At 39.4% G+C, this 22,313-nt stretch overlaps 1 protein-coding gene and 1 long non-coding RNA gene across 3 annotated transcripts in view; one reads left to right on the plus strand and one right to left on the minus strand.

The window, feature by feature from the left end:
* Positions 1-1,929, plus strand: part of LOC109143676 — a 43,285-nt gene extending 41,356 nt beyond the window's left edge. For both annotated transcript variants that reach the window (XR_005603916.1, XR_005603915.1), the window contains exon 5: positions 1,848-1,929. This is a non-coding gene — a long non-coding RNA (uncharacterized LOC109143676). The remainder of the gene's footprint in view (positions 1-1,847) is intronic.
* Positions 91-21,009, minus strand: LURAP1L (leucine rich adaptor protein 1 like). The gene is made up of 2 exons (XM_039567492.1): positions 20,466-21,009; positions 91-1,019 (listed from the first exon to the last, which is right to left on the minus strand). The coding sequence occupies exons 1-2, from the start codon at positions 20,655-20,657 to the stop codon at positions 645-647; spliced, it is 567 nt and encodes a 188-aa protein (XP_039423426.1). The 5' UTR covers positions 20,658-21,009; the 3' UTR covers positions 91-644.
* Between the last annotated feature and the right edge of the window lie 1,304 nt (positions 21,010-22,313).

The following is a 22,313-nucleotide window of genomic DNA, read 5'->3' on the forward strand; positions in this document are numbered from 1 at the left end:
TAAAGAAAAAACAATTTAGAATTGGAATTTAACATCAAAATTAGGCAAGAGACATGAGAACATTGCAAAAGAAAAGAAACTCCACACAGAAAAGTTTAGGATACTTTGTATTTCAAATGAAGACAGCTTAACAGAACCAAATTTAATTTCTTACAAAAGGAAAATTATTTTGCAGAGGTATTTTCAAGATTCAGATTTAAGGCTCAATAAGAACAGTGTCTTTGGAAAGGCCAAACATTGTAGTGAAGAAAATTTATGACAACATATATTTATCAGAAGCTATTTTATTGACAACAAATACAAAACTGTTGCTCTCATTCCCTGATGTTTAATTTTAAAGATACAGCTTTTCCTTCCCCACTCTTACAGACTTGTAAATATAGCATTGTAAAAAACCAAAACCAAAAAAAAAAAAAAAGGTGACAATAAATTAAGAAAAAAAAAATGGGAGGAGGAGGAGAAAAGCCCAACCCATCAATGAGAAAATGCATTAGAAGCAATAGAAAAGTTAAGCAATAGAATTGAAGTATGATATTATGTACTCCTTCCAAGAGAACTTTGGGGGTTTTGCACATGAAATAAAATAGCAGCAAAGAAAAAGGATAAGTACAAGTGCATTTGTGTCCCACTGGAACTTGATCTTATTAACCAAAACAGTAGTACTCATCAGAATCAATTTTGGGATGCTTATGCAGAGACTGTGAGTCCTCCATGACAGAAGAATCACTGAACTTGTCCATATCCGAAGGGGTTTGGTGACCAGGGACATCATCCACTAAGGTGTCCAAATAACTCCCCACTGATATTCCATCCAGTCCATCACTACAGTCTTGTAAACTGTTACAGCTGCCATGGAGAGATGTCTCCTGACTTTCCAGCAAGCTGCACAGGCTTCCACTCAAACTGCTGCCTCGGCTGGCAATGGCTTTCTCTTCTATCATCCACTTGATTGATTCAATACTTTCATTGATGAGGAGGAGCTGGCGCATAAGCTTCACATCAGTGGCTCGAAGATTAACCTACAAGGCAGAAGTAATTAAAAAAATTAGTCTTTTCATAATCAAGCCAAAGAGCATGATGGAGGCAATGAATGGGTTAAAAGAAAACACAAAAGAAATCCAGCTTTCATATCTGGGACAAATCTATTTCAATAACTAGTAAAAAAGCCCACAAGCAAACAAACAAAAAAACCCCAAAGTATATCTACACTTTCAGTGAAGGTCAGGTGGGAACCTGATCAGCCCACCTAAGCAGTCCATTAACAGGAATGCTAGTCAGTGACAAGACTTGTACACACAATGCTGTTTAGATGAGAAACACAGCTGCTATGACAACTCCTAGGGGATAGCTTTTCACTAATCAGAGAAACACAAAGCCATTTCTATTTACAATTACCCTAAGCTACTTACAGTTACAGACAGCTAGGCATTCACCCCAAGTTATCCTTACTATGGCTACTTGGGCTGGCTAAAATTTTCAAATGTGCACAATTTGGAAAAAAGCTTGTGGATATTCAACTTTTACTCACACTACTCCTGAGTGCACATTAAAATCTGCCATGTAAATTTCTGAGAGTTAAAATACAGAACTTACTGAAATTGTAAATATCAGTTCTTTAAACCCATATTAGATGAAGGTGATGAAGTTCAGAGTCAACCACTTATTATAGATATGGAGCAAGCATTTGCTGTAACTAACTAAACAAAAGTGGACATTAAGAACAAACTCCTACTTTCTCAGTTGTGATGGTTGACACATACACGTTAATTGTAATGGACAGAGGAATATTACAGCGTTGGATTTCACAGATATATTTGAGTTAAACATCTTCATGTTTTCCTTAACAGGCAAACTATACAAGCCAGTTTTAAAGTCACTTCAGCTGACAAATAAAGCGGAGACCTAAGGTTTATATTTAGTGCTTCCTTCTCCTCATCTGAAACATTTTAAGTACTGGAAAAAAAATCTGTGCCACTGTCTTTTGTGCCATATTGAGAATTTGAAAGTCTTCAGTCAACTGAGAAATAAAGAAAGAAACAAGTAAGATCTATGGACAATAGATGTTTTATGCAGTTCTCCAAGTCTACAATTGTTGTACAGAAAAATAGCACCTGTATTGTTCATACACAATGGACTGGAACAGAATCAGTATTCTCAGGAAGCAGAGACTATATCTTGTTTTTCTAAGAATATAATCTGAACATGATTCTTTCCATACTCAAATGTCATCTTCTCAGGATCCCAAATTACACTGACCTCGTACAGTTGTTCAAAAGTTATTTCAATGTATCTTTATTCTCTTAGATACTGCAGAAGACTGTAGTGGATCCAGCTGGGATGCTTCCTAGCAGCTGGTGCGGTGTTGTCCTCTGTATCTGTGACTAAACCATGTTGGTAGCACTCCAGTGTTTCAGCTCTTGCTGAGCAGTGAGTGCAATCAAGGCCTTTTCTGTTTTTCACTCTGCACCCTCAGCAAGTAGACTGGGACTGAGAAAGATGTTTGGAATGGACAGAGATGGGACAGTTGACCAGCATTCACCAAAGGGATATTTCTTGCCATACAATGCTGTGCCCAGGAATAAAACCTGTGTTTTTGATCTTTCCTATAAAGCTGTTGCTTGGGGGCTGGCTTGGTCTACTGGTGGGAGACGGTGTGTTACTGACTGCATCACTTGTTAATTTATTTTCTTCATTTTTTAAACTGTCTTTATTAAAATCCAAGTTTTTCTGACTTTTTTTCTTTTAATTCTCTCCCCTGATCCCACTGGAAGAGAAGAGGGGAGTGAGCGAGCAGCTGGTGGGTGCTTACTTACTGGTCAGGGACAACCCAATGCAAAGACATTTCAAGCTTTGCCAGTAACAGAATGCCTGTGTATTTGTCATGTGTATTCCCAGCTTCCTTCCCCAGTCCCCAGAATGACTTCTGAATTATTCTCAATCCAGTATCACAAGATTTAACACAGCTAACATGGTACTGTGCAAAATAGTTCTACCCACATTTCACAATTTTAACACTGCCCATCTGTCATTGTTTCAGGAGTGAGGTTATGAAAACAGATTGACCATTTTGTAGTTCTCCTGCTCAAGCCAATTTCTCTACTCTTACCAATAAATCACTATAAACCATTTGCTCGGCAACTAGGCTGTCATGAAAGCAGTAAATTACCCAACTTCTCAACTGCAACTACAGACTTCAGCAACTTGCTGAATATAAACATGCTTGGAGACAAGTTTCCCAAAAGACTGATTAAGGAAATGTTTAACAGAACTAGCACCAATATGACTCAAACAAAACAGTCCCTTTTAGATAAAGTAGACATCTCATATATTCATACTCAGTTCACAGGAAATAATTTTATTCTCTGAATACACCATTAGCTTCAGCATTTTTGTGGAATAGCCTTACTGGAACCAATTCTCTGCATTCCTGCGTACTAGAGTTGTCCTCCTCCTAGCTACCATGTCATTCCAAGTCTCCCATATCAAGAGTGTGCTTTTCCTAAAGTAAATACTAAATAGTAGTTTAACAAATGTCATCTTTCTTTAATATGGTTTACTTCATCATCTGCTTGATAACACAAAAATGTCAAAATGACATTTTCTGCCCCTTATCTGCTTTAGCACAAACACAAACATTAGCTTTTACTCACTTATGTAGCTGCAACTCATTTATCCTGGAAGTTGTTAAAGTAAACAAATTGGAGCATCGTTGGAGTAAACAAGTCAGTCCAAGATGGTTCAGCTAACAGGACTAAATACAATAAAATCTCACCATGCTTGACAGCCCCATTTGCTATGCACAGTAACAGGTGCATTTCAGGCACAATCTATATAGTGTATCATAGCTAATAGAGGTATTTCAGAACAGTTTTTATAGCTGCCTTTGAGTTAAAGCTAGAGCACAAGGCCACCATAAGGAAGGTGTGTGTTATTATGGATCAGCCCTCACAAAAACTTACGGTGTATAAAGGAAATTATTTGTGACAAGAGAGAAAAAACTAATTTCTTGTTACAGGTTAACTTTTATGTATTTTTGCTTAGTTTTGCTTTGTATATTTGTAATAGTGATGATCACAGGAAGGATACTAAATGTTTAACATTAAGAGCTAGTCACAGGAAGAGAAAATAATGAAATTAAAGTGACAGCATCTTTCAAGTAACACAGTCTGGTAGCATAAGTGCACAGATTAGCATTCAGACAGAACCAGATCTTCAATCTGGAAGGAATAACTAGACTGAACACCTGCCTGTGCCTCCCTCTCATATTTGTTGTTCTAACAAGGTATATCTTCCTTTCTTTTGGTCTTCTGTAATAATATGTACAATACTGTCATAATTTATTCAAGGGAATTTATGTATATACAAACATAAGGGCTTTTGTGTACATATATATGCAAAGAGATAGCATGCTATTTTTATATATAATTCAGTGGTCTTGAGAAAGGACTTGACTAGGTTATTGCTTTTAGAATAAAACTTAGTGGCCAGGGCTGCTAACAAAGACAATTATCGCTTCCTGGCAGTCACCCAAAGTAGTGCATTAGCTGTCCCTAGCCTGGTCACTTAGCTTTTGGATCAAAGTCACACATGTACTCACAACTGGGCAAAATGGCCTTGTGTTTTGCTGCTGCATGTTCTGCAGACATAGCTTCCAATCAGTTTCAAACACAGTGGGTCACCTTCTCCTTCAGAAATGGCAAAGCTAAAATTTCTGTTAAATATACCCTACTAATCTATGAAAGCTGTTTGAAACTCTAGCTTCTTCCTGTGGATTACTTTCTTTTAAATTCCTGGATTCACATGCTGCTTCTTCTAACTACAGGAATTCTGCAGGGATATTAATGGCAACCATAAAAAGTGATCTGAGGAAAAGGTATCCCTAAGTTTATTCAAATTATTTCAGTTTCATTTTTTTCTCAACACTTTTATGCTCCGTGTTGTAAAGAGTCCACTAGTAAAAGGAAAAAAAGTGAATGAACCTAAGTAATAAGGTATTTCTTTCAGGAGGTGAAGTAAGTACTTACAAGAGACAAAATCTTATACTTACAACTTAATGGATTCAGGGAGCTATTTAAGTCACTCAGATCAGAAGCTCTGCTCAGGATCTCAAGACAGATCTCGGGTTGGCTGCTCTGGAATCTGTGGTCTAAAACATCTTGAGTTTGGACACAAATTCCACGATAAGTGGAAGGAAACGGTAGCAAAGTACAATACTCCCGGGAAAGGCCCACAGAGGCTCAGGCCTGGGAAGTCTTGCAGAAGATAACAAACGTGGAGAAGTTAGATGAAACTAACTACAGCCAATTCCACCTGTTGCTAAACACTACCACACCCATCTCTATCACACTTTTTACAAAAAGAATTTCAAACCAGGAGAACTTTTCCATACCAAAGAGGTGTGCATGACCACTGTGGTTCAGAAGTATTAATGCGACTGTTGTTTCCATATTTTAGGATGTGTCAGAGACACCTTTCTGCTTTCTTATTCAAGGTCTTCTATTTCCTGTATCATACAGGATAAAGAGCTTGCCAGCTATGCCTACCTCCCCTTTTGTTTTTAAAAGGGAGATTACCTCAGCTTTCCATAGAATAGCACATTCCATTAATTAATTTGAGATGCAATTAAAAAAAAAATCTAAAAATCAATGTCTAAATAATAATTTGTTTTGCATTCTGAGACGTCTCTTTCTTCAAAAAAGCTAACCTTATTCCACTTTCTCCTGGTGTTACCTCTGCTAATACAAACACTGAATAACAACTTTTAAAGGAACTACAGAAATTAATTTATCAGGCAAAATATGAAAGTGATGAAAATAAAATAAAACACTGGCTGGCAATATTGAATTACTCAAGTATTATCAAGATACAAATATAGTAAGAAGATATATAAGGATAAAAACTGGTCAATAAAACCTCATCGACTAATTCTGTGAGACCATATACATAACAAGCTAAAAATACTATAAGCAACTTATCAAAGTTCAAAATCCAAAATTCAGAATATGGGAATTCAAGTGTTATTTAACTGGAGTCATCAAGCTGACATGGTTACAACAGGGGTAAGTCTGGTGACACGCACAGGATTTGTTTATTAAGCCACCATCACAAAGCATGAAGCATGCCATTTGAAGGCGAGCAAGCTCAAAGTGATATTACAACAGCTTCTCAACACTAGTGAGTAAAAGAGATGCCCTCTTTTTTTCCATCTAACATTTCTAAAATAAAATAAAACCACAAATAACAGATAATGTCTGCTCCTTTAACACACAGGATGATTAACAGGTTGTGCAGGAGCTACATCCTACTTAAATTAAAACATATGGATGTGCATGTCTTTAAACTTCTTGTCTGCTCCTAAATTGTCCCACTGATTCAAGGTGTTTGCATTGGTTTCTTCAGATAATTATGCCGCTTTAGGAAATGGTATTTCAGGATCAAGATGAAAAAATTAGAATGCCTAGGCGGACTTCTGAATTTGAACATAATCTTCAGCATCTCTTGTTAAAAATGCAGGGAGTTTTATGTGACAGAGAGTAAGAACACAAGTGTACTGTCATTAACTGGAAGGGATCATCTATGCACCCGTGGAAGAGTAACTGCTTGTGGGAATGTGCCACATGCACTCCACAGCAAAGCCAACTAACTTTGGTCAATTCAGACACCACAATAATCAAACTAACGCAACCAACCTGACTGAAACTGTACACGAGCTCTCTCAAAATAATGGAGATGTGGACCAAAGCCTGGCAGAGGATGAGACTGTCAGAGTCAAGGTAGGTGCTGCAATGTTCGTCATTATGCCTTGTGCCTCTGACTGTGATTTACCTCACACTGATTTAGCTAAATTATATTTCATTTAACAGTGATAAATGTAGATTGACAGCTTTTTCTGTATCTGGTTTCTTTCAGCATGGACTTGTGTTATAGTATATTGCTGTATCATTTTCCCATTTGTTCTCTCCTGGTTTTTAAGCTTGTAGTAAGCTTCAGAGAATGAGGGAGCACATACAAAAGCAACATATATATATACAAAAGCTAAATTTATGTGATCCATTGTTGCTTTGTAGTTACAGTTTTCTGATCTACTTTCTTTCTGCAAAGTGAGCAAGTTACACTGACCTGAATATTGTGGCAGACTACAGAAGTTGTAATCAATTTTTGACTTCTTTTGCAAGAGGTTTCTTATACTCTTGCATCTCTTGAAGACTCCAAAATTGTTAAAACCTTCATATCACATTTTACATAGCATTCATTACAATCACTGAACTCCCAGCAGATCATAAAGTGCATAGTCATTAAGTTTTCGGTTTCTGTCTGCACCCTTTGCTACTTTAAAAAGAGGCTCCAGCCTAGTCATTGTCCTGTTTCAAGCTGCTGCATTTCCACTGCAATCCTTCACCAAGTCCATGCAATAAGTATTTCCACAGGTCCATCTGTAAAATTTGGCAGTTACATAACACAGCTTTGAGCACAGTAACATTTAACTAGGAAGGAGAAGGAGAGACCTTGTGATTCCACAACAGTGATAAAAGGATAAAAGTATTCTCCTGTAAGGAGAGCTTACCAACCCATTACCTAAAGCAAGGAAGCGGGCAGGTCAGGTCTGAGCCACCACCAGAATAATGTAGGAGAATACACCAGAGTAATGAGGAGGCAGAGCAACTTCATGACACAGCAAGTTAGTTCAGTAGGCAATGAGAGTAAGTAACTCAGTGAGCAGGTCCCAAGGATATTTCTTGCAAATATATGAAGAAAATATTATGCTAATATGGTTATCATCTGATACAGGAAATTACAGTATTGGTGATTTACATTTCTCTTACAACAGCCTGTTTTAATATTTTAATTTTATGCATACTAATTGATTTCCCTTATACTTGACAGGAAAATACATACCACCAAGTTGTGCAATTATTTAGTCATATTATCTCTTTAAAAAAAAAAAAAAAAAAAAAAAAAAAAAAAAGAGGTGAATCTCAAGGCCTTTTTTCACTTCCTTAAAACATGCATGGTCCTTTTCTGGGGAGTATGTGTAGGCAGCCTGCCAAGTGCATGAATACCTTTGATAATAAAATATCAGTGATTAGGATGAATCATTTGCTTAGTAGAGTACATTTTTTTCTTTTAACATCATACTGTTTGAGGTATCTTGTATGCTTAAATGTAGTAAAAAGTTCCCGGGGGAAAAGTATACTTTTATTTGTTTGTTTAAGTTTTTTGGCCATCTTTTTATTTTATGGTGAAAAAGAGACTATTTAAATATCTCCCAAGTATGGTCTTTTTGACAATGATCGTTAAAAAGAAACATGATGTACAACTGAGAGCAAGTAGAAGGGAAAAAAAAGTTAATTAGTTTAGTTCTTATTTCCTCACCTCCTGTCCAAATAAAACAAATGTTAGATAAGCTCTTTAAATATAGAAGTACCACAGAATTAGGAGAGAGAAACATCTAGTCTCAGAAGGATGAAAAACTATAAAAGGAAAATCCTGACTCTTTTAAAGTTTAGTTGAATTAACATGAAAGGGAAAAGTGAGAAAATGTAGGGATTTGAGAAGAGGAAAAACTTCTAATGCTGCTGGAAGGTTTTACTGAATGTTTCGAAATATCTCACACTGCTGTCATAAAAGCATCATCAGACCTTAGAAATGTATCTACTGTGACAAAGGTGAACATGTCCAGAACAATCCATAATATGGACTCACATTTGTTGACGGACAAGTTAACTCCACTGCAAACATTCAGGTCAATATGAAGCCGTAACATTCAGCTGTGAGTGTCAAAAAGTGTTACAGCAGATGGATGATCACAGCATCACTGTGAAGTGTTCTGGACACCAGACACAATGCAGGACTGCGTGTGTCTTCTGACCAACATGAGACAGCACTGCGGCTCAAGAACATAATTGATTTCTTTTTTTTCACTGGATTTCACTCTCTGCCTTATATATGTTTGTCTTGACCAAAATATAGTCTTAGAAACACTATGCAAAAAAATGAAAAAATATAATAGCACTCATCCCTTTTAAATTAATTACTTTTAATACTGGCACTGTGTAAGTATACACAAAAGCATAAAACTAAAATAAGAGAAGATAATAGGGTTTGCTTACAGGTGTATCCAAAGTTTGAAAATACTGCTTTTATGGTGGTAACACCAAAGTTTGAAAACATTATAAAATGTAAAAAAAAACCCCAAACCCTACTAAAAACATCAAACCACCCAACTTATTAAATCAGAAATGAGACACAACAATACTAACACTGGCGAGAGATCTGAACTCTCTTGAAATTCAAGTCTGCTTTCACAATGCCACTGGAGAGACACATAAGATTACAAAAAAATTAAATCTTTGTCTGAATCTCCCTAGAATTCAAAATGGAATTCTGTTTGAAACAATTCTGTGTTCCTGGAGATGGGATATATCCTACAGAAAGCATATTTTTAATCTAACAACCAAATCTTTAGTAAAGACAACCTGCCATCCTATTTACTGAAGGTTTACCTGGATAAGAATAAAAAAGAACTTCAAGACAGCTTTGTTATTACAAGTGATCATATGTGCGTTTAAAAATGCTTTAATAGTGCTAGAAAGTGATTTGCTGATCGTTGGGATTTTTTCCCTGTTAAAACATTATGAGCATTATGTTTCGATGCTAAACATTTTGAAAATTTTTGAATAAAAATGACTCAGTATCTTAAAAAATAACGGGATTTTGTTTTGTTATTTTTATGCTTACTTTGTGACCTATTTGAAGTTCCATGTCTTTCAAATTCAGCTTAATTTTTCTTTTTAATGCAAAACTTCATCCAAATCTCCTCAGTGGTGTAATCATCATTCTCCTAAAATATGGTCCCTACACAGTCTTTACATCTCTCTTAAAAGTACTAGCCAGTTTGAGGTCTTTCAGACAAAAATGAAGTTGCCTATTTTGAGTCTTTCGAACAAAAACAGCCTTTCAAACTTCCAGGTACCTATAAAAAATTTAAAAATTAAGTAATTTAGTAATTTATTTCTTTCTCATCCAGTAAGAAGGTATCAAACAGCTAGCAGCTAACCTGAATCTGGGATCTATAGATTAAAAATCTAGAAGCAAACAAGAGGCTACAACCATTTCTAGCAAGCTGAAATACTGAAACTGGCCAGCGCAACAAGCCAAGCACCCTGTTAAGAACTACACCATCTATGGCTTTTGAGCCCTTTTGGCTCAAAAACCCATGAAGCCCTTTGTTTCCTACAGAACACACCACAGCAATTCATTCTGGTGGTCACAAGGCATGATTATCAATGTATACTAACAATTAAACAAAGACACATCCTATTTCTAGGCAATGGATGAGAGAAGGTAGCAAGAGTAGTCAGTAATGAACTATAAACTTCAAGGCAAAACCAGGCACTCTAGGTAATATTTACTTTCCGTATTATTTGATCCCTTCTCTGATCAATAACTATTATCCACACCATATAGTCCAGTCCTCAGCTTCTCCTACTCTAGCTCATGTCATATTGCTCTTTTTATACTTAAACCTGTTCTTAGCAAAGATTTCTACATAGAAGAGTACTGGGGCATTCTGGCATGATTCTAGTTCAGCAAAGAATATTAATCATAGTTATCAATGCAGTTATCAGAGGTATAAGTAACTTGGGAAGGAATCAAGGTCATTGCTTACATTTCCCATTTCTTCTTCTACTGAGGAAGTACGAGCTACTAAGCTAGCTGGGGAGCAGAAATATAGTATAAGACTTGCAAAACATGGCTAGGAAAAGATAAATATGGCCTTTGTGAATAACCAAGGGTTATTATTGGGAAATGAGAGAACTAGTCAAGGAAAACACAGCAGATTTGGACTAGAGTTTGGTTGTATCTGAAAAGGGCTGGTTACAGTTCTTCTTAAGTAATTTTGTTATTAAACTTCACCAGAGTACAAATTAATAAAAATGAAGGAGAGAAATTACAGAAGATTAAAGATCATAGTGTTGCTTTGGTTGAGTTTTGTTTCTTGTCTGAAATGGGTGGACTGATGCTCTGCACTGGTCAATGCATAAATAGCTTTATGAAGTTACTGTCACAGATGGCTACCTCATCTGGCTCTGGGAAAAACAGCAATCATGCCTTCACTCCCCTGCCCCAGACACAGCAATCAGTGTTAAGTGCTAACAAAGGAGGATGTAAATTCCACAGGCATTTGAAGAAAATCACTCTTGCTTTGGCATGCTAGTAGTTATGCTCTTCTCTTGGAAGGAGGCTTTCTCCTCTGCTGTGACAGGATTTACAGTTTTCTCCTACAAACCCTGTAACACTAGAACCCTGCCACAGAACACCACTTGAAACAAAAATATTTCAGAGTACCACACAATTCTGCCAAGACATGTGGACAAGCCATTAACAGTCACAGCGGTTGAAATAGCCCTGTGAAGGCAAAATGTACTTGAAGTCATAGAAAAGGAAATGTCCTGTAAAAATTATCATTCAGGCTTCATATTTGCTCCTCTCATAGCTGTATAGTTTTGAGAAGACTAGAAAAATAGTCTGAAGTTTGCAATGACTCCTTGAATGACTTCTCCAAGTTGTCATGTTTTTGTGCAGACCCATCTAAATCCCATTAGTCAGAAAACCTGCCTGCCCATGGAAAGGATTCTTCCAACACCAAAACCAACATAAACCCCCTACACTGACAGTGTTTTATTATTAAGTAGTTTGTTCTAAACATGCACCATCTGCCTTTGTCTACCAAAGAAAATGGTATGTATTAGCAGCCAAATTAGAGAACAACTCCACCCTTTCAATGTGGCTGGAACAGGCCTTCTCCAGGCACTCTTAAAAAGGTACATATTAATCTCACTCCAGGAAGAACACTAGATATTCAGAATCAGAGAATCACAAAACAGCTGGGGTTGGAAAGGGGCTCTGAAGATCATCTAATCCCCCCATCACTGCTATGGCAAGTTGAACAGGATGGAGTCTAGGCAGGTTTTAAAAATTTCCGAAGAGGTAGACTCCACAACTTCTCTGGGCAGCCTGTTCCAGCGCTCAGTTACCTCAATGTGAAAAAGCTTTTCCTTGTATTTGGATGGAACTTCCTGTATTTCAGTTTGTCCTTTGTCCCTTCTCCTGTCACTGGGCACCACTGAATACAGTCTGGTCCCATCTTCTTGACACTGTCCTTAAGATATTTGTACACATTGATAAGATCCCTGTTCAGCTGTCATCTCTTCTCCAGGCTAAACTGGTCCAGTTTCCTCAGCCTTTCCTCATAAGGTAGACGATGCTCCAGACCCCTAATCATCTTTATACCCCTCCGCTGGACCAACTCTCCAGCAGTTCCTTGTCTTAAACTGGACAGCCCAAAATGGATCCCCAAACAGCACTCCAGATATGGCCGTACCAGGGCTCAGTAGAGGCAGGGTGTGCAAGCAATTTTCACTAGTTTTCTAAAGAGTAGGCTAAACAATACAGATCCTACTCCTCTCTACACAGAAATGCTTCATAGTTTCCTCCTTGGTGTCAGGACTGGTTTTTTCTAGTCATTTATAATTATTGGAAGGATCAAGGTCTGAGTCTGAAGTTTTTAAATTAAAAAAAATCCTTTCAGCAAACACTCAATATTAAGAAATCCAACATTTGCTGTATCTCATAAACATCTGAGTTAACAAAAGCAGTGCAACTATCTCAAATATAACATTTCTTTAAACCAATGGAACTTCTGTAGGAAGACAAAAAAAAAAAAGAAAGAAAAATACAAAGCAACCAAGCTGTTCTATATTTGTTTCTACCTTGGGGTAAAAATATGTGAGCTTGGAAACACTCAATGCATTTGTTGCATTATAGTTCTTGGATGTGTTTCCTTCTGTATCTAGAGAGAGGTAGGTTTCATATCCAAAGCAGAATGCAGTAAAATCGCTCTCCTTCTGGAAGTACTTTAGTCATGAATGCAGCTGATATCTAACAAAAGTGAACAAAATTACAAATTATGCCAGTAAAGTGTTTATAAAATCTGAGACCCCCAGTAGCTAAATAGCAATTAGCCATTGCTTTAAAGTCACAAATGCTTTCACTTCATCTGGCACTGCACCCAGCAGAGCCATACAGCATTGAGACTTTATTGTACAGCACAGCAAATGAAACATTCGGATAACTTCTCTGGCAGCTTAGCTAGTTTGTGTTTACTGTTAATTAAGAAATGTGCCATACCATTCTCTTGACAAACCGTAAGTATGAAAGGCTAGGTTGGTGGGGAAAGATAAGGTTTGGATTGCTGAGGTCAGGGTTGCATTGGTGTGCCAGTATGCTATTCTCCTTGTTTATGGAAGCTCTAGGCCAGGTTGCATATCCTGAAAAAACAGAGTGGCTGACTTTATACACTTATATACCTGACATATATATACTCTCTAGTGTCCTTTCTTATCTTCTTCTATGGAAAGAGAGAAACCTCATTAAGAGCTACTTCAAAGAGGGGGATCCTCAGGCACATTTTATTCCATACACTGATGTGCAGGCAGGCACCAGAGGGACTCAGCACTTGAATACAGAAAAAGTGGCCTCTGATATAAATGACCATCCCAATATCCTTCTAGACTTGAAAAAGCTTGAAAGATTGAACTATGTTGTTTATACCTTTCAAAGATTTAATACAAGATGGCTTACAGACCTTCTAGATGTATTTTGGTCACTTGTTTTGGGCACCCTCCAGATTAGTGTTGCCTCCAATTGCTTATCACAAACTTCCACCATGGGAAAAACCTTATAATTAGAAGCCACATGTATGAGAGTAAGGACTGGATAACAAAGGCTATGAGTCTGTCACCACAACAAAAAAGTCTCCCTTCTATTATGAAGCTGTCCATAATTTTATGACCAGAGTTCCTCATCTTTACAAACAGTAAACTGAGAACCACCTCCTGGAACTGCTTACATATAGGAAATATAACTTTGATGCTCATAAATACAAGTTAAATCCATGAGAGAAATTGCACTTGATTTAATTGAATTCCAATTGCTTTTAAACAGCTCAGATTCTCTGTCTTTTTACTCCTGTAACTTCATCCTCATTTGCTTCAGATTCCAGTAACCAGCCTCTCTTCCAGGACATGGACAGAAATGAAACACAGAAAATAAACATGTCCACTGTGGAAAGTTTGATACGTTTTGACCTTGAGGGTAGAGAACAGACAAATAATCTTGTAACCTTTAAAACATGAATTGAAAACACAATCTTTTTCTCTAACCATTTACTATTAGGAGAAAGAAAGTATTGAAGAGTAGAAATGCACTTGCTTGCCATCACCTCTGCTTAATGAATGTATTTGGTATTGCGCATTTCAAGTTTTTCCTGCTCATACACAAAAGGTACTTTCAAATTATTGTTCTCATAAGTAACCATAAAAAAGAAAGCATCCACACAAAATTATGATGATCAAAGGGCTGTAAAATCTGCCATATGAGGAAAGACTGAAGGAGTTAGGTCTTTTCTCCCTAGAGAAGTCTTGGGGATAGGGGTATCTCATCACAGCACTCCAATAATTTGGGCTGATACAAACAGGACCAGGAGAGGTTTCATCTTAATACAAGTTAATTTTTTTTCAGTGAAGACAATCATAAGAACAACCTCCCCAGTTACATGGCTGATGCAATTGATGGCAATTTCAAGATGCAATTGGACAGGGTGCTTGATAATCTCACCCAGACTCCCTTTCCTCTGAAAGGTGAAACCAGATGGTCTTCTGAGGTCCCTTTACAGAACAGCCCTTCTACCCCAGGCTATTCTATGAAAGCCATGCTGATTTAATCAGAAAGGTTATAATCTATTTGCTAAAGCTTATCATAAACTGTACAACTCTGTGCAGAAGTGGTTTAGTATTCACGCCTTTTCATTACAAATTGTCAGGAATCAGATTTCAAAAAGGAGCCTCAATGATTCTTCTACTCTTGAAAAAGTAATCAGGAAGGAATGAAATTATAATACATATTCTCTGAAATAAAGTCTGGCAGAAGTCTCACAGTACGTGGGCAGTCTAACTGGAAGTCTTGACTGTAGTATCCCTGACGCCGCTGTGATGACTCACACGAGACAGATGCACGTGTACTGAAGTATCTCACACTGATGCTTCTCGGTAAGGTATCAGCAATGCTTCACGGGCTCTTGGCCATGCAGCAGCTAATAACGTAAGCACATATTCATCTGTACTTCCTGTGGACTTAAACCCTTCAGCAACTGCTATGGCTGAATAAGAACAGACATAAGCACTGCTTGAGTACAACATGGAGCTGTTTCACAATTCAAATCCTTCCGCCAGGCACTGAGTGAGATTTGCCAGTCAAAACATATGTTTAAATATGCATTAATTTAAATAACCTTGGTCATCTCATCCTTCCAGAGATGATCTTAAAAGATGGAAAACTTGGCAAAGTGCTGGTACTATAATTAGGTTGCAATTTTTCCTTATTAGATTTGATTATTTTCCCTAAGGATCAATCTACAATTCCCTTTTAACGTGAGTATCCTATTATCACTGCCCAATCTGCATTATATGCAAAAAGTACAAACTCCTCCACTCCATCATGCAAACTGGAGTGTATGGAGGCAACTCGCTAGCAAGATCCAAGATTAACACCTTTTTCAGTGAATTTCAGGAGGACTTTGGGAAACAAGTTAATTTCTATTTCTGTATGCCTTCTTTGTACTTCTACTTGTCTCACTTCAGGGATTCACTGAATAACGGCTCATGAAGAAACAAAGGTTAATCAAACTCTCCTGCATAGGCTTGAGGCTTAGGCACTAGTAATTTTATATTTAAGATTTTATCTTCAGTCAAGCTTTTAAGCAAAAATTACAATTAATCTAATCGAAAACCAGCATCTGATACACAGCTTTGCATTGCTGACTAGGCACACTAACCAAATCTTGGCTTCAGTTAAGACAACTGATGTTATCATACAAAATAGTGAATGTAGCAGCCTGCACCTACAGCATGTGTTAAAGAGATATTTCAAGTCACAGTTCTAGACATTTTAAAATCAGTCCTTCAAAGAAACTAATAAATGTAGACCCCCCGCAACCATGAATCTAATAAATGTAAGCAAATATGAAGTTGGTCAGACTCTTAAGAGCTGGTAGAATAGGGTTACAACAGCTCTGCCCTCCAACCTGCACCTTCATTAATGTGCTAGGGATGGTTAAAAAACAAACAACCTAAAACCAATAAAAAAAGCATAAAGAAAATAGAACAAACGATCAAAAACACCAAGAAGGACTGCCATTGTAATGGTCACATTTGCTTTAATTCCAATTTCATTTTGTCAGGGATCAATGCTAATTGCCTTTAAAAAATAGTTATACTAAAAGAGAACTAGAACAAAGGAGAAGAAAACTCATCTAGTGAGTTAGCATAGGAATATGCCTCTATCTCAAATAGCTATAGCCTAAATCTGACATGCTCAGCTACTTGGAAATAGGATTGTTTCAATTACTTTATCCTTCACTCTAAAAACTGCTGCACTCAGTACACCCAGTTGGGTATTCACTAACAAAATTTAATCCTCAACAGTGTTCACTGGAAGGAATCTCATTAAAAGTCCCAGCACTGCTATCCACCCCTCACTTCCAAGACACAGTTTATCTTTTCTGCCTTAAATATTTTTAAGCAAAACATTTTTTTTTAATTACTGTATGTAATGCAGACTATACTGTGTCTAAATTTCTAGCCTGCAAATAGGCATCAAAGAGTTGATTTTGTAAAAATTTTTAGTTAAAAGGAAAAAAACACCCACTCTCTTCCTTCAGGTGTTAAAGAAAATCTCCTTTAGAGTAAGCCCAGACCTTGTGAAGGAGAAATGAGGCTTTAGAAACAGTATCATTTCAGGCTGCAGAATGAGCCTCAGAGATTATTTTCTGCAGTGAAGGTGTATGTGTTGAATGTGACCTCAGAAGCATGGTATACTAGAGAAAAGGCTGCTGCTAGAAAGGATTATTATCAACTCTCCAATGGAACATTCCACCCAAAAGACCATGGGAAGAAAGATCTTAACAGTAACACTGACAAATTTCATACTGAATTAAGGATCAGATAGTGGGAGGTATTCATTCCACCCGAGTTTGACCAGAGCACAGTGTTTTGACCCACACTGAAAATTACATCTTGCTTCTCCTCTTACTTTATGGCCTTGTAATTCAAAGGTTTTCAGGATCCAATGCAGTCTCCACCATGGCCTTCAGGGGAAAATGCAAGATAAGAAAAGGGAAGTAGATCTGGCCAAGCAGGTCCATATTTCAAGAACAATACTCTGTGTGCTTTGTGTGTGAGTCCAGTGACCATTAGCAAAATCAGGCTTGAGGTAAAAAGAACTACTGTGAAGAGTGAAAGGATCTGAAGGAGCAAGGGCAAAGCCTCAGGTCCTCTACAGAGCAGATGGACAGTCGCCACATACACCCCACCATCTATCAGGTACTGTAACTCACAGTCAAATGCAGCATTTCCAAGTCAAATACTGTCCTTTTTTATACATGACTAGAAAAGAAGGGCCTGAATAACCTTGTTTTTTATATGTCTACAAAAAGTTTGTCTCAAATCTGAAACAAGCAAGCAAAAAAATCATAGATAGGTCTAGCCAAAATTCAATTGAGTGGGCTGTAGAAGTTTCCACCATACTACAACCAGAAAAAAAAAGTTTAATGGATAACACTTGATTTTCTAAGCTTCTAGTCTTTTCCATTTTTTGCATCTGTTTAGTACTGCAGTAGCTATAGACTACTTTTCTACATGTCCAAGACCTCCTATGCCTTGCAGCAAAGCCAAAGAATAATGCACCAGAAAGAGGTGTGAAATAAGAAAATAGAGGTTTTGGCTCCATTTTAGAAATTATATTCAGTAAAAAAGAAGAAAAAAGCAGAGAAAGGAACCACAATTTTTACCTGATATTGTTCTTAAATTTATAAAGTATGTTCAGTGTCACAAAGTTCTGCAGAGGGGAAAGTGACAAGTTAAGGAGCTGAAGAAACCCTTACGGTTGAGGAAAATCCTGAAGGTGTTAGAGACTAGAGAAAAACCTCAGGAAGGTAGTTCATTTTCACATTCTGCATTACAGAAGACAGCTGAGAGCAGGAAAAAAGTATAGACAGGGTACCAATACTCCACAATTAGTCATTGTATCAGTAGTTTAATGGGCACATACAGACCAGAAGTCAAATGGGAAGAGGATTGTAACTTAGCTCCTCTTACTTAGCATGAAAAATTAGTTCAGATATGAAAAGACAGTCAGTCATTGAAGTGACAAACAGGAGACATAAAGGCTTTTGGGACTCAAACGTGTTTGTGCTTAGGGCAGGGAGGGAAAAGAGAAACTGGATGGCAGGAGGAAGAAGAGGCAAAAGAAGAGTGTGACACGGAATTTGTGAGTGTGAAGCAGGTGAAGGTCTGAGACCAACTTGAAAGGAAAAGGTGATAGGGGAAATTCACTTGGGTCCCCCTCCCTTACTAGGCCTAGTTATCTTGACATGTCTAAACAGTCACGCCAAGAACTCTGGCTGCCTTATTTGCTTCCTTTGCAGTCCGACATCCCATACATTATAAGCCACCTGCAGGTCATTCTACAACCATTGTGCAAGCTTAAAATTAAAAAATAAGCATGAGCTATGCTGACAGTGTGTTACTCAATATTAAAACTGAAATTCCCCATGATCATTACCCTAAAATCATAGAATCACAGAATGGCTTTGGTTGGAAGGGACATTAAAGATCATCTAGTTCCAACCTCCCTGCCATAGGCAGGGACATCTTCCAAAAGACAAGTTCAAAGGCACCCAAAATTTTTCTGGGCAACCTGTTCCAGTGCCCCACTACCCTCTGAGTAAACAACTCCTTCCTAACATCTCTGACTCTACCCTCTTCCACTTTAAAGCTGTTCCCCCTCATCCTGTCCCTCCATGCTGTTGTCAAAAGTCCCCCTCTCCAGTTTCTTGTTTGGCCCGGTTTAGGTACTGAAAGGGAGCTAAAAGATCTCCACAGAGTACACTGATAGTTTGATTTGTGAAGATCTCTTACATCATATGAAGCCATACAACAGCAAGTGTAATTTATAAGTTACACCTGAAGATTAACATTACCATCTTGGCTATTAACTCTCAAAATATCCATTCTCTTTCCCTTTTTGCCCAGCCCACTTGTTCTTTAAAAAACATTACAAACCCATACACCTTTTACTTAAATATATATGTACCTATATGTAGCATTGTAGAGGGACTTGTGGTATGGCATTGCACTCATTCACATAAAATGATATTGATTTATTTGCTGTAAATGTCTGAGTTCCAAGATTGTTGCATAAAGTTATCTCAACACATTGCCAGAAAAATCCCCATCCCAACCTGCTAAAATTTCATCCCATTTTCAAATAAGCTTAGTGGCAGGAACTATGGAAAGAACGGCCAGAAAAATCCCCATCCCAACCTGCTAAAATTTCATCCCATTTTCAAATAAGCTTAGTGGCAGCAACTATGGAAAGAACTGCTACTAAAAAGTGTCTTTTGGGACCTAACATAACAATTACACCCCCCCAAAAAATGGAAGATATCTATGCTCACATATCTGAGGTACCCTGCATTGTCAAGATCACATCTGCTGTGAGTGTTCACTAATCATTCAGTCACTTGCTTGCAAAGAGTTTCCTTTTGGTTTGTCTTAGAAAAAATTAAGCCAGTTTTATGGCATCATTTTATGGTAAAATAAATTTATTGAGATGGTGACATACAAAGTAGGACAAGCACCTGCACAAAGACAGTAAACAAGTTAGAAGATCTGAACTACATACAGCATAGGCCCATCACAGGCCACTGGCAAAAGAAAATATACCATTCAACCAAACTATAAATAGCTGTTTTTTCAAGAATTGCTCTGCATCATCTGCAGCCTGTTTGGAACTGATTAGGTCTCTGAAGACTAAAGTCCAGCAATCAAGTCCCTGAATTCCAGACCAAATTTCCAGCCCGAAAATATCCTGTGTGTCTTTAGGTATTACTCAAGAGCAGGAAACAGGTGCAATGCAGAAAATGCAGTTACAACAACGGGAGAGTAGTGCATTATTTCGTTTATTGGTACTCCAGCATTCAGTACTTCTAATGAGCTGACAAAGGAACAGAAGCCACCAGCGAGTCCGTGGCGAACTGCCCCGCTGCGAGGAAAAGAGCCGCCAAGTCCCTCGCTCTACGCCGCACCGACGAGCAGCCTCTTGCTCTCCCGGCCGGCAGCAGAGCCCTCGCCGCCGCCCGGCCCCACGGGGGATGGATGCGCGGTGCCGGCTGCTCCCGGGGGCAGGCAGCACCTCCTTCCTGTGGCGGGCGGGCCGGCCGGCAGGAGCAGGAGCGCAGTCCCGGCTCGGGCCGCCGCCGCCGGGAGCGCTGCCGCGGAGGGGCCGGTGCTGCCGAGCGGGAGGCGGCGGTGCGGAAGAGCTGCGGCCGGAGCCCGGCTACTCACCATCTCCTGCCTCAGGAGCTGAAGTTTCGTCTCCAGACGGGCCAGGGCGGCAGCGCGGCGGGGACCGGGGGCCGCCGCGGCGGGGCGGGCCGGGAGCTCCTCCCCGCGCAGGGGCCGCGCCAGGCTCTCGGGCACTTTGCGCCCCAGCTTCTGCTCGACGTCGCGGAGGTCCGGCGGGGCGCCGGGCTCCATAGCTCGCCCCGCAGGGGCCGACGGCGGCACTAGCCGCGCCCGCCCGGCCGCTGCCGGGGCGCAGAGGCGCGGAGAGCCGCGGCAGCGCCGGGGACGGCGGACGCGCCGCGCGGGGCACCCGCAGCGGGCATGGGCATCTCCCGGGGGCAGCAGCCCCTCCCGCCCCCTCCCCGACCGCCCGGGAAAGGCAGCAGCAGGCGAGCAGGGCCGATGGAAAAAAACGGCCCCGCTTCGTGTGCGAGACCGCGACGCGCCCCGGCAGCTGCGGCCGGCACAGCGCACCCCGAGTCATCGCGTGTCCCGCCCGGCCGCAACTTTAAAGCCGCGGGCAGGTGGAAGAGGCGCGGCGCAGCCCTCCCACCGCGGTGCCTGTGCGGGAGAGGCGCGGCATGCCCGCGGCCGCGGGGCGCCCCCGCACGGCGGGGACTGCGCCACCCGACCGGCAGGGGCCTGGGAACACCGTGTCCCTCGGGAACGTGGGGAGGAGGGCCAGAGGAGGGGTGAAAAAAGAGGGGAAAAAAGGGGAAAAAAAAAGGACAAGGGAGAAGAAAAAGAATGACAGGAAGGACTAGGAAAATAAATAGGAAAAGAAAAAGGGAAGAAGGTGAAAAAAGAAAAGAGAAAAAGTCACCCCTTCTAACAGGAATAGGAGCGTAAGTACAGTGTGAATGGTATTCCCACTCATCAGACAGGTTTTATTGCAGGCAAGTGCATTCCTCCCACCCCCCGTTAATATTTCTGGGTTTTTTTATCCCCCTCCTCTTTAAGAAGCAAAGCTTGCAAGCTGAGTCAGTTGCTCTAAGTGATAGCAAGGCACACGTTGGCTGTGCAGATAGCAGTGCTGGAAGTGTCCTGTTGCTCGTTGTCCCATGATGCACCTGGTCCCACTGCACCGAAGAACATTTTAGGCACAAAAGTATGAATAGCCGCATCTGTGGAGCCACAGCTGACACGTGTCAAGGGGGTTGAGAAAGTGAGTCTAGCCACTCTGAGTGTCAGGTCCTCTATAACAACTAGAATCACAAAGTGTGGTGTGGTGAACTCAGGGAAACAAAATGTTTTTACAGCAAACTGGATGCTTTCTGGGGAATAATTTCATCAGTACCTTAAAATGTAAGATTTATTATCAGACACCTCTGCAAGGGTTTAGTACAGTCAAGCAAAAAATCTGCAGATGTATCTGATATCTTAAAGGTGCATTGATTTTAGACCAGGACTCTTATTTTATCACTGTAACAGTCTGGAAATCCTGTGTGTAAGACACGTGAAAAGACATTTATTTATCTCATATTTGTCATAAACGTTTAGTTCATATGACAAAAACTCTATCGATATTCTTCTCAGAAAAGAAAGCCAAAACCAGCAACTCACACCAAATAAGAATCTTCCTTCTTACTGCTACCACCCCTAAATATTTTCTGAAGTTCTATTTTAGTATATTGATATTTACAGACTAGTTTCTGTATAATCTCATGTTAATATTGATTTATGCCATTCCGTAAATTAGTAGGGATCACACTGAAATTCCTCCTCTGTGAGCTATGAACACCTTGGTAAGTAAAAGTTTAAATTTACATGACTGTTGTTATACCATTGAACTATAAAACTACTTTGTTCTACAAGCAGCATCCTATAAAAAAGGTCTGTATTCAGACC

Source organism: Corvus cornix, chromosome Z, assembly GCF_000738735.6.
Source record: "Corvus cornix cornix isolate S_Up_H32 chromosome Z, ASM73873v5, whole genome shotgun sequence".
Classification (NCBI taxonomy): domain Eukaryota; kingdom Metazoa; phylum Chordata; class Aves; order Passeriformes; family Corvidae; genus Corvus; species Corvus cornix.

Bases quoted from the DNA above. Each gene is read 5' to 3' on its own strand.
- LURAP1L (XM_039567492.1), bottom strand. From the start codon at position 20,657: ATGGAGCCCGGCGCCCCGCCGGACCTCCGCGACGTCGAGCAGAAGCTG. The intron at 1,020-20,465 runs GTGAGTAGCCGG...TCTGCCTTGTAG, and splicing joins AGCTCCTGAGGCAGGAGATG to GTTAATCTTCGAGCCACTGA.